The 12,451-nt window shown below is 35.7% G+C and overlaps 1 protein-coding gene across 1 annotated transcript in view; it reads left to right on the forward strand.

Annotated features, from left to right (window-relative positions):
• Positions 1-12,451, forward strand: part of st6galnac5a (ST6 (alpha-N-acetyl-neuraminyl-2,3-beta-galactosyl-1,3)-N-acetylgalactosaminide alpha-2,6-sialyltransferase 5a) — a 49,871-nt gene that overhangs the window by 32,948 nt on the left and 4,472 nt on the right. Inside the window, exons 3-4 of the mRNA XM_073848805.1 lie at positions 1,651-2,063; positions 10,971-11,078. Coding sequence (XP_073704906.1) covers positions 1,651-2,063; positions 10,971-11,078 — 521 coding nt within the window. The remainder of the gene's footprint in view (positions 1-1,650; positions 2,064-10,970; positions 11,079-12,451) is intronic.

The raw sequence follows: 12,451 nt of genomic DNA on the forward strand, positions 1-12,451 counted from the left end.
TCTGCTCACGCCGCCCCTCAGTTCTGTGGGGCGTGTCATTATATAGCACACGGGGTGTTGCCTAGACAACAGTTGGGGATGTGTTTACTGTGGTAAAGAGACGAACGCGGTGTGTTTACTGTGGAGACGAACGCAATGTGTTTACTGTGTTTACTGTGGAGACGAACGCGATGTGTTTACAGTGTTTACTGTGGTAAAGAGACGAACGCGGTGTGTTTAAAACCACCAATAAATGCTGCTTGGAAGTGCTTAGAAGCTTCTGTCACCTCTCCACTGCAATCTTGGCCCATTCCTCGCATGAAAAAGCTTTCAGATCACTGATGATCTTTGGTTTTCACTTTGCCACTGCTTTCTTCAAATGCAACCAAATATGTTCAATGAGAATTAAATCTGGAGACTGAACAGGCCACTCAAGAACATTATGTGATTGATCCCTGAACCAAGCATAAGTAGATTTGGATGTATATTTTGGGACGATTGTCCTGCAGGAAAGTACATTGATCATCAGCTTCAGTCTTTGCACCAAAGGCATAACAATTCTTACCAAAATGGCCTGGTACTTTAAAGAATCCATGATGTCCTTCATGCAGTCATGATTACCACTTCCTGCAACAGTAAAACAACCCCATAACAGCATTGATCCACCACAATGTTTGACTATAGAGATGGTGTTCTTCTGCTCATAAGTTTTGCACCAGACATACTGCTGATCCATGGGTCCAAAAAGTTTCAATTTGGTGACATCACTCCATAAAACATTCTTCCAGAACTCCACAGGTCTATCCAAATGAATTATAGCATGTTCAAGTCTGCCCTTTTGTTCTTCTTGGTCAAGAAAGCCATGCTTGTCTTGTGTTCATCTCATACTCTGCATTGAAATGATTCCTTTCATTGGGTCATCTTGAAAGTTGGCTATACATTGCAGTTTCTTTTCTATAGCTTCTCTATAGCTTTTGTGAGAGCTCTGTAGACTATTTGCCACTGAACTTCAGCAAATGCATATATGGGGTATGGGCATGGGGTATATATGTATACCAGCTCAAGCTAATTCTGTTTTCTAATGGAGTTTCTAAAAATTTAATTGTGTTTTAAGACAATTTTTTTTCCCCACCATACAAATAAGTGACTAAAAAACAGCAATGTTGAATAGGGCTTGAATAATTATGATAGCTGTGTTATTAAAAAAAATCATAGAACTCAAAAATATTACATTATTGACTTTATTACTTTTAATATGCCAGTAATCTGTTATATGTGCAATTTGTGAAGTACTGCAGTCTCTGGGAGGTTGAATAATTTTGATTTGTCTGACAGATTTGGACAGTCTGGATAAAATACCAATGAATAAAAGTCCTTTGAAAAATAAGTACAATAATTGGTGAAGCCTTACTAAAAAGGTTTCTAATTTGACTTTTATATAACAAAAAGAAAAAAAATTGAAATCTCCACCCCCATGCCTTAAAAGTATAGTTAAAGAAATGCCAGTAAGGCTTTGAGGTTTATCTTGTTTTCCTTGAACTGGTGTTTACATTTGCTTAGCCACGTATACATTATTTAAATGACCGCTGCATCTATTATAGACTCTGTATGAAATATTGACTATGGTTTTACGCTTGCATAGAGCTAATCATTCCACTCTTTTCCCCTCAGCCTCTGAAGATGCACTGCAGGAGCTGCGCGCTGGTCACCAGCTCGGGTCATCTAACCGGTGGGGGTCGCGGAAAAGAGATCGATCAGGCGGAGTGCGTCATCCGAATGAATGACGCGCCCACGGCCCGTGGCTACGGGGTGGACGTGGGTCACCGCACGAGCCTGAGGGTCATCGCTCATTCCAGCATGCAGAGAGTACTGCGCAGCCGCCACGAACTCCTCAACTCCAGTCAGGACACGGTCTTCATCTTCTGGGGACCCAGCAGTTATATGCGACGTGACGGCAAAGGCCTGGTTTATAACAACCTGCGGCTTATGAACCAAGTGCTGCCCAAACTCAAGGTCTATATCATCTCCTGGCAGAAAATGCTCCAGTTTGATGAACTATTCAAGAGAGAGACCGGCAAAGACAGGTAATGGCCACTTTATTCTGTTTTACAGAGCCAATTTAAAATTGTATTATTTGATAAGAGACCAATTTTAGTATCTGTAATGATACGGTTCAGAAAATAAGCCTAAATATGTGATGATATACTACTTTGATGTTTCATTGTATAACGGCAAAACATTTTCAAACCCAATTCTGAACTAAAATGGGTCTGCAGAACTCGATTAACTGAAGGCGTGCATTTACATGATTGAGATACCAGACGTTTTCATCAATGTGCCAATATTATCCATGTGACATGCCCTAATTTTTTGTGACCTATTTTTATTTAAAAAAAAGGTGTTATAAGGGAAAGATGATGCGTGCCCTAAAATAGAGTCTGCCGAGGCCATTCTTATTCCACATTTACTACTCTCTGAAAAGACCAACCTCTTTTTCCCTTTCAACTCCAGGATCACATGGGAAATCAGTTTGTGTGGGATTCTAGATTTGAACATTAAGCCAAGATCTCCACTTAATCAAAGCAAAAAAAAAGAGAAAAAGAGCTGAGTGTGTGTGCAGCGAATGGTGGTTGAATTTATTCATTTTTGTCCACAGAACATGAATTTGTCATGCACTCTCAAAAATCAAGTTTTTTTTTTATTGGAATCAATGGAACCTTTAACATAATTGGAACCTTTCCATTGCACAAAAGGTTCTTTATACTATGAAAAAAATGGTTCTTTTAAAAACTTCGAAACCCAAAAAATTCTGTGGCATAGCTGTGAAACCCCCTGTTGAAAGCTTTATTTTTAAGACTACTGTAAATGTACAGGTCTTGGTTATATTCTGATACTTCAAAGGAACACTAATCTAGTTATGGTGATGTGTCATCCTAACAATCTCGTTAGTAAATGTCTTTTCATGTAGGTTTTATCACAAACACGCTATTTTTACAGCATGCTTCCTAAAACTCTTTGGAGGCTCATTAGCAAGAAATGCAAATATTACCACTGATGAACTGGCTTCGAATGATACAGGAGTGTTTTGTAGCTGCTGTCCCTTATTACCACAGCAGTCTTATTGCAGCCGTCAAAGTGTGTCTTTTTCTTTCATCTTGTATCTGTTTCGTTGGTGTTATTCCCAAAAGTGTCAAATGAGAAGCGGAGAAGACAAAAGATTGCTGTGAGAATCATACCAACCACGCGTAACAAAAATCTGCCTCTGTCAGATGTCAGAATTGGACTGGAGAAGGATGGCTGCTGTTGCTTTATTGGTTTGATCAGTGGTTTCCCATGTTTGTTTGCATACAGAACTTCAAAGAGCTGGTTTATCAAAAGTTACTTTAAGAAACTATAGAATCTAAGAAATGCTATACTGCCTATAAATGCATTATTCACAAACAATTATATACCAAAAATTACTTTTTAGTAGGCAGTTTTAACTCTTAAAGGGTTGAAAACTTCGTCATTAATCACTTACCCTCATGTCTTTCCAAACCTGTAAAAGCTTTGTTCGTCTTTGGAACACAATTTAAGATATTTTGAATGAAAACCAGGAGGCTTGTCACTGTCATATTGACTCCCAGGTAAATACCATTGTCAAGACCCAAAAAAGTATGAAAGGCATCATCAAAATAGGCCATCAGTGGTTCAGTCTGAATTTAATAAAGCGATGTGAATACATTTTGTATGCAAAGAAAATAAAAATAATGACTCTATTGAACAGTCTTGACAGTGGTATTTACCTGGGATTCAGTGGGACAGTGACTAGCCTCCCGGTTTTCATCCATAATATCTTAAATTGTGTCTTAAATTTAGGTCATGCAAAGCCTACTGTGCTTATTTAAAGAATAGTTTACATTTTGATTTTGTGCAATTGAAATGAAGAGGCAAAGTCCTCAGTTTTTTTTTTTTTTTAATAAAATGTAAACTCATGTCCCCATTACTTCAGAAAGAGAAATACATTTTATATCATTATTATATTATATTATGTTTTATATTATATCTTTATATGTATTTACATTTACAGTGTAATCAACATTCTATTTATTAAAGCCATGTCTCATCAAGTTAGTAATTTTAAGCATTTTGCATTTATTTCAAAATAACTCAAAGCAGTAACAATTCAAACAATGCATTTTATTTGTGAACTTATGTTCATCTGATCTTTTAAAAGGTTAACTTTTAACTATTTATAATGGTATGATTAGTGATTACTGATTACTCACTAAAACACCCACAGATCGTGTTTTCAGGCCCTTTTAGTCTTATTTAGACATAACCAAGTGGTTATATCTACACTTCTAAAAATAAAGGTGCTTCACGATGCCATAGAAGAACCTTTTTGTCTGAATGGTTCCATAAAGAACCTTTAACATCTAAACAACCTTTCTGTTTCACGAAAGGTTCTTTGTGGTGAAAGAAGGTTTTTCAGATTCTGAAAAGTTAAGAAAGAGATGGTTCTTTAAAGAACCTTTGACTGAATGCACTTTGTGGAATCAAAAATGGTTCTTCTATGGCATCATTGTGAATAACCTTTTAAAGCACCTTTATTTTTAAGTGTGTAAGTGTGTGAGTTGTTCACTTACTTTTTTAAAATTAGTCTTCCCTTCCCATTAACGTCATTATATTGTTCGTTCAGACGGATTCATGAACGTGAAACCCGCACAAACACAAGAGGTGGGATATACTATATTGATGAACCAATCACAGCCGAACATAACAAGTCATATCCAATCATATCACAATGGAGGCATTGCCTTCTCCCCATTCATTCTCAGTTACACCTCATGCACTATAATAACGATATTGTCCATTCTTTTGTCCTTAAATTATTAATTATAAAATGAATGTTGAACATATGAAACTGTTTATTGAACAGTGGTGTCTTTTCACATTGATGCCTTTTTACCAAAGCAGTAACTTTAGTCATGTTGTGGAGACCCCTTACTTGTGGTAAAATCACAGTAATGCATGGTGTCTCATGGCTTATTGCTTTATTAAAGAATCATAGGGCCCTGAGAACCTTTGCCCTCACGGTGCTTCTGAAACTGTACTTACAGTTAACTCCCAAGACTACTTTTAAAGTAATTCAGGCCAATGGTGCCATAATTTGTGCGTTGTAGGTCATGTAAATAGTCATGCAGGAGCACTTGGCAATGGGGACGCAGAGTCTTTGCTCTTCGGCCTGGCAGTGACAGACAGCCCTGCGGCACAAACACAGCCCAATGTTCTGGCATTTTGTTTTTCCACGACTTAGCAGTTCAGTCTTCTCCTCTTCTGTTGTTTTCCACTGCATCTGGTCACACTGGCTTCCAAACAATCCTGCTTTGGAATACGGTCTGTCAGAATGTGTTCATAGGGATTCAGAGCGTTGATCTAAGCAATATGTTTCTGTGATATCTGGCTAGTATTTGCTGGATATTGAACATTAAATATTATGTTTGGTCAAGCACATACAGTGCCTTGCAAAAGTATTCGTACCCCTTCATTTTTGTCACATTTTGTTTTCTTGCAGCATTATGTTAAACTGCTTTAAATTAGTATTTTCCCCACATCAATTTACACTCCATACACCATAATAATGACAAAGCAAAAACCAGATTTGCAAATTTCACAAATTTTCACAAATTTCATTGCATAAGTATTCATACCCTTAACTCAGTACATAGTTGAAGCACCTTTACAGTCTGAAGTCTTTTTGGGTATGATGTGACAAGCTTTGCACATCTGCATTTGGCAATTATCTGCCATTCTTTGCCTCACCTTTTCACCTCTCAAGCTCTGTCAGCTTGGATGGGGGCTAGCAGACATTTTCTAGAGTCCTAGTTGTTCCAATCGTCTTCCATTATGGATAATGCTTCTGTGAACCTTCAATGCAGCAGATTTTTTTCTGAACTCTTCCCTAGATCATTGCCTTAACGCAAGTCTGTCACTGAGCTCTGATATGCATTTTCAGCTGTTAGACCTTTTCTGAGAGGTGTGTGCCTTTCGAAATCATACTCATTCAAATGAATTTGCCACAGTTTAACTCCACTCGAAGTGTAGTAACATCTAGAAGCAATATGAATGCTCCAGAGCTAAATTTCGAGTGTCCCAGAAAAGGGTATGAATACTTATGCAACAGGATCTTTTCAGTTTTTTATTTTTAATAAATTTGCACAAATGTCAAAAAACTATGTTTTGCTTTGCCATTATGGAGTAGGGAGTGTAGATTTATGTGGGATAAAAAGTAATTTAAAGTAGTTTAACATAAGGCAGCAACATAACAAAATGTGGAAAAAAATGAAGGGGTAAGAATAATTTTGCAAGGTACTGTATGTTCAATGTTATGAAATGTAGGGCTCAAATAGAACCTCACACTTGAATTCTTTGGATAATTGAAATGCAGAGGTTGTGGTCATCCTTGAATTCATGAGCAGTCTTGTGTTATACTGTACCACACACACTTCTGTAAGAACTCTTCATGCACTATCATTGTCCTCTAAAAAAAAGTCTTTGTATTGCCGTGTGCATTACAGAAATTGTTTATTACTTCTGAAGATGCACTAAAAGAATCTAGCACAAAAAAAGATCACAGTAAGATTTCATTAAACCCTCAAATGACACAGCAAGTTTGTCTTCGAAGGCATCTTTATCCTTGGATGGTTTCTGAAATGATAAGCTAAATGAACCAACTTTCACCTGGCAGTCATATATAGTTTATAACAATGAGTCAAACCTCCTCTATTTGGACTTCAAGTACAGCTGAAATTTCACAAGGTCTACACATTCATTACGGATAAAGATTTTTCCTTATTATTAGTTCTTGCATGTCAATTATACATGAGCAAGCCTTGTATCTTTTTGCTTTTGAACTTTTTGAACACACACTTTTCAGCTGATATGTCCTCTAGTAAAATGGGCAATATGCTAAGACATAAAACCATTACTAAACTATTAAACACAAAAAGGAGAAGGGCTGGGTATCGTTAAAACATTTTTGATATTGATGCTGATATTTTCATTCCAAAATGAAACGTTTCAAGTCAGTATGTGGGGCTCACTGCTGGATACTTAAGATCTTTAAATCACTCAGAAGTTTTTTTTTTTTTAAATAGCATGTCTGCTTTTTTCAGGAGACAGACAAGCATTGGTCAAATGCAGCGACACTTTTCCACATCTTCGCGGTGTGACAAAATACTATTTAACCCATTATGATTAGCAATGATGTCTACATTGGTTGTAGCATGGTGTGACACAACAAAGCCCCGACAGTAAACTGATGCATCAATCTATTTATGATGTATTGACACAAAGTTCAGATGATTTGCAATCATTTGTAGACAGCCTCAAGCTGTGTAGACAGTGTTAGACTACATTTACACTAGTGTTTTCATTTCAAAATGCATAGCTTTTCATCATTTCTATTTATTTTCCATTGATTTATGTGATCTGATGAGCATTAGCTGCTTCCAGCACAGTCTGACTGTTTTCTCTTCCGCAATCGCTGTTCTGACTCAGAGGATGCTCATTCGCTGCTTATATGTCAATCATAATATGTGTTCATAACCCACCCTGTCTTTTCCGATGACGAACATCAATCACACTTCCATTTTAGTTCTGAAACCCAGGAAAACATTTCTACAGATGAAACATAAAGCTAAAAAAAACACATGATTACGACAGTTTATAATTTGTATGTGATTTTCATGAACTTCTGCTTATTTTCTTAACAATACAGGATGTTTACATTAGAAATGCTAAGCAGGTGTAGTGATCTTATAAATTGTCTTAAGGAGAATGGTCACATAATATGCGTTTTCTGTAGTGCAGTGAAAACAGCGGTATGAACAAGGATTGTTTTTATTGTAAAATACCATTTTAAAATAAAAACTAGTGTAGATGTATAGAGGTAGCCTTACATCTATAGGGGGTTGGGAAGCTTACAGCCTCATGTATGAGCTACGTCTATGGGTGTAACCGGCATAAACTAGTATTTACCTTTGAGGGAACTCGAACTGCCTCCTCTAGTGGTCGCTATGGGGATGCAGTGTTTTGTTCCCTTCTCAGGGAACCATGGTTACATGCATAAACTGAGATGTTCCCTTTCGAGGGAACTCAAACTGCGTCCTCATAGCGACCGATAGAAAGTGGCACAACAACATTCAGTCAGAACTTATTAAAAATCCCAGGATGTCCTTCGAAAAAGAGTAGGGGTGTAACCCTGGCCTCCTGCCCAAATTTAACTTTCTGAAAAGATATAATGCATTATAAAAGGCTTTAAGTAAAGTGCTACTTAGAGATTGACAATATTTTATCGTTTGCAATATACCGGTAAAAATTCTCCCCACAATAAGAATTTCTGTAGTCTTTTCATTATAATAACGATAAAGTCTAGTTGTTGACATATTTCTGTGTGCGACCATGCAGAGCTTTTTCTCCAAATTAACTTAATATTCAAGTGTTTGAAATAACTTTTTGTAATCAGACGTGGTTTCATATTACAGAATGATGCAGAAATAATATTATTTTATTGCTTGAAGAACACAGACAAACCATATATTGTCGCAATTGTATGTTTAATGTCATCAAGTTTTATTCAGCTAAAGTTACAGCAATAACTGAATACAGTACCTTTGTCCTTATTAGGGATTTCCTGGAACGTCTTCAGTGCCATTACTTCTGCTATACATATGTAGCGTTTCTGCGCAAGCCCTCCGTCTTACAGTATGAATTAAACATTACAGTATGTGTGTACTCAGTAATGCTCACGACACCATATTTTGGGTAAAAATAGAAAATATAACACTTTTCTCTAAAGAAACAGTTTCTTTTGTCTCTTAGTGGACATATAGGATTCCCTGATTTATCGTCATTGATTTTTCTATCGCAATAAATACCAGAAATATTGTGATATATTTTTAAGCCTATATCACCTATCCCTAGTGCTACTGATGTGAATTATTGGCCTAAACCAGTTAGTTCTTGTCTTTGAAATTTAATTGGTTGAGTGGCATTCTAAGAGTGCTCATATACCCCAGCAACTGTGATTATCATTTGTCTGTGTTTATACACGGCTGGGGATTTGGGTCACCAATGGGTAACGATAATTGGCTGAGTCATTGAATTAATCACCTAACCAATTTGTTTAAAACACTGATTAATTCAGGAAATAATTAGTGGTTGGCTACGACTTATTCAAAACAAGTACCTACTCATTAGGGATGTGCCCGAAAAGTAAATCCATATTCGTAAAAGAACGGAAAATGAATAATGTGTTCTACGTAAGGGATAATGTACAGGCAGCCGGTAGTTATCGCAGAAATAAGCCCCGACAGTGTGATCAGGACCCGACGCGAAGCGGAGGGTCTTGTATCACACTGAAGGGGCTTATTTCGCGATAACTACCGGCTGCCTGTACATTATCCCGCTTATTACACGGCTACTTGCCACATAAGGAAAAAACTGGACATGAATATGAATTTGAAACCTTTTATTGGCATATTTGTTTTAAATTAACATTTTTATCCTTCCGCGAAACGATATAGTACCACATGACTAACATTCAAACTATGTACGTTAGTAAGACAATTTAAATAGATTAATGTCGAAATTTTCCATTGTTAATTGTGGTTGTCCAGTGTTTGTCACAAGATGGCGCCAAACGGTAATCTTTGTTGGCACGGAGGGATTTTAAACATATAAGTAGTACCGGCTATGCGTTATTACTTTGGAGCGGTGATTATTTGAAAAGAACGAACCTGCAAATGTCTCAACTGACCAATCAGAATCGAGCATTCCAAAGAGCCGTGTAATAAAGAGCCACTAAACATGGTTAGCCACTTGCTAGCGGTAGCCCGTTACATTACAGTACATACAATTTGAGATCTTGAACACTACTGACAAACATTTGATCTAGTAAAATGTGTGGTAAGTACTGCCACTCCAAAGTATACACAAAGTATGTTTGATCGTGAATCTTGAAAGTGAAAGTAAACAGCGAGCGTGCATTCAAGAGTGATTTCAATGCCCCGCATATTTATAGTGGCTCCCTGATGCCCGCAATTTATATACAGTATAATTGCTAAACGATATAACTGTGAAAGAAAGCATTGTAATATATGTTTTTCTTCCCATCTCGTTTTTATTCCCTTTAGGGGTTCCACAAGCCATTTGCTTTGCTATTCAGATTCGGAAACATTGCTACTACTAATAGAGTCTTTATGAGTGAATCATTCACTCCAGCTATATGTTCTAAAACACTAATTTATTTAGGAATAAAACAAGTGACTCACTGAATAATTCACTCAACTTATTTATGTAATGTGTGTTGGTCAGAGATGCAAAGTTGTTGCTGTTGCTGTGACTTTCTTTTATTTTTTATAACTATTTTAACTATTAACTATAAATAACTTGATGTGATGCGGCTCTTGAACAATAAATAAAAAAATAAACAATGGAAAAGCACTGTAGCAGTATGCAAAAACACGTTCTGTGTAAACGGCCCCTTACTGTGCAGAGGTTACAGTTTAGATGTTGATTAATTCCATTGTATATTCTATCAGATGCACGAGAGATTATTTACGTTGCATCTGCCAGACAGTGGATGCTCTGTTGTCTGAGATAATTTAACAGTAATCAGAGGCTTCTAATCAATCAAGTCCGGGTTGTTGTTCACTAATGCTGTTTGTTTTCCTTTATTAATGTGTTATTTGTCAAAGATTCACTAGGGCTTTCATGTCAGACGGCAGGTTGGCAGAACTGATGAGCTGTTGATGATAACGTTCAGTTGTAGAAATGATCCTGACAGCTGGACAGCACTCTAAACGCAACAGAATCTTGTGCTTGCGTGTGTGGAATTACTAACGGAAATATCTTCTGGAATGTTAACTACAGCACGCCTCGCAGTTTGGTATTCATTGTGTTGTTTTCAGCAGACAGTCACACTCTTTCTCTGTTTCTCTTTTCAGGAGAATCTCTAACTCGTGGTTAAGCACAGGCTGGTTCACAATGACTATTGCCTTAGAGCTCTGTGACAGAATCAATGTTTACGGCATGGTGCCTCCGGATTTCTGTAGGTAAGTCAGAATTCACTGCTTTGCTTTTGGGTTTTAGCACACAGTGAGGTTTGAGACCTCTAGTGAAAAGCTGCTCTTTCCGATGTTTTTGGGCTAGTTTTAAGTTTTCGAAAGTTTCATATATTCACCAAGGCTGCATTTATTTAATCAGAAATAATATAAAACGTACGCTTAAAAGAACTGTTGTCTATTGGAATACATTTTTAAAATGTGATTTAAATTAAAATGGTGCTCAAGACACATTTTTCTGTTATAACAGCTGAAACTGGTTCTGCTGGTTAATGTTTTTATGGAAACTGTAATACATTTTTTTTTCATGATTCTTTGAAACCTTTGATAAATTTAATGTGTCCTTCCTGAAAAAAAACAACAACAACTTAATTTCATGTTATAGCCATAAAACAATGAAAGGCAGATTATAAAATTCTATTTTTACTATTTTTACTATATTACTATTTTTGTCTAAATAAAAATAAAATGTGTCTAAATTAAAAATAAAATTGTTGCAAACTGATACAAAGTGAAGTTAAGCATTGCAATATTTACAGTATATAAAATGGATATTAATTTAAAGATTGTTCACTCCCAGTCAAAAGTTTTTGAACAGTAAGATTTTTAATGTTTTTTTAAAGCCTGCATGCATTTGAAGTACAGAAAAAAACAGCACATTTTTTAAAAACCATTTTACTATTTAAAATAACTATTTTCTATTTGTATATATTTTAAAATGTAAATTATTCCTGTGATCGAAGCTACATTTTCAGCATCATTACTCCAGTCTTCAGTCACATGATCCTTCAGAAATCATTTTAATATGCTGATTTGCTGTTCAAGAAACATTTCATCTTATTATTACTAATACTATTTAAAACAGTTGAGTCTTTTGATTTCTTTAATGAATAGAAAGATCCAAAGATCAGCATTTATTTGAAATAAAAAGCTTTTGTAACATTATACACTATAACATTCAAAAGCTTTTTTTTTTGAGAAAGAAATTATAGAAATTAATACTTTTATTTAGCAAAGATATTTTAAATTGATTAAAGGTTATGATAAAGACATTTATATTGTTACAAATGCTGTTCTTTTGAACTTCCTTTCATCCTTAATAATAATAATAATAATAATAATAATAATAATATGTGTTTTTGAGCAGCAAATCAGAATATTAGAATTATTTCTGGGTCATGCGACTGGAGTAATAATGTTAAAAATTCAGCATTGAAATTACAGGAATACATTACATTTTAAAATATATTCAAATAGAAAACAGCTATTTTAAACAGTAAAAATGTACTTTTGATCAAATAAACAGGCAAATAAACACAAAAAAAATCTTACTGTTCAAAAACTTTTGACTGGTAGTGTATTTA

This window comes from Garra rufa, chromosome 10, assembly GCF_049309525.1.
Source record: "Garra rufa chromosome 10, GarRuf1.0, whole genome shotgun sequence".
In the NCBI taxonomy this organism is placed as follows: Eukaryota; Metazoa; Chordata; class Actinopteri; order Cypriniformes; family Cyprinidae; genus Garra; species Garra rufa.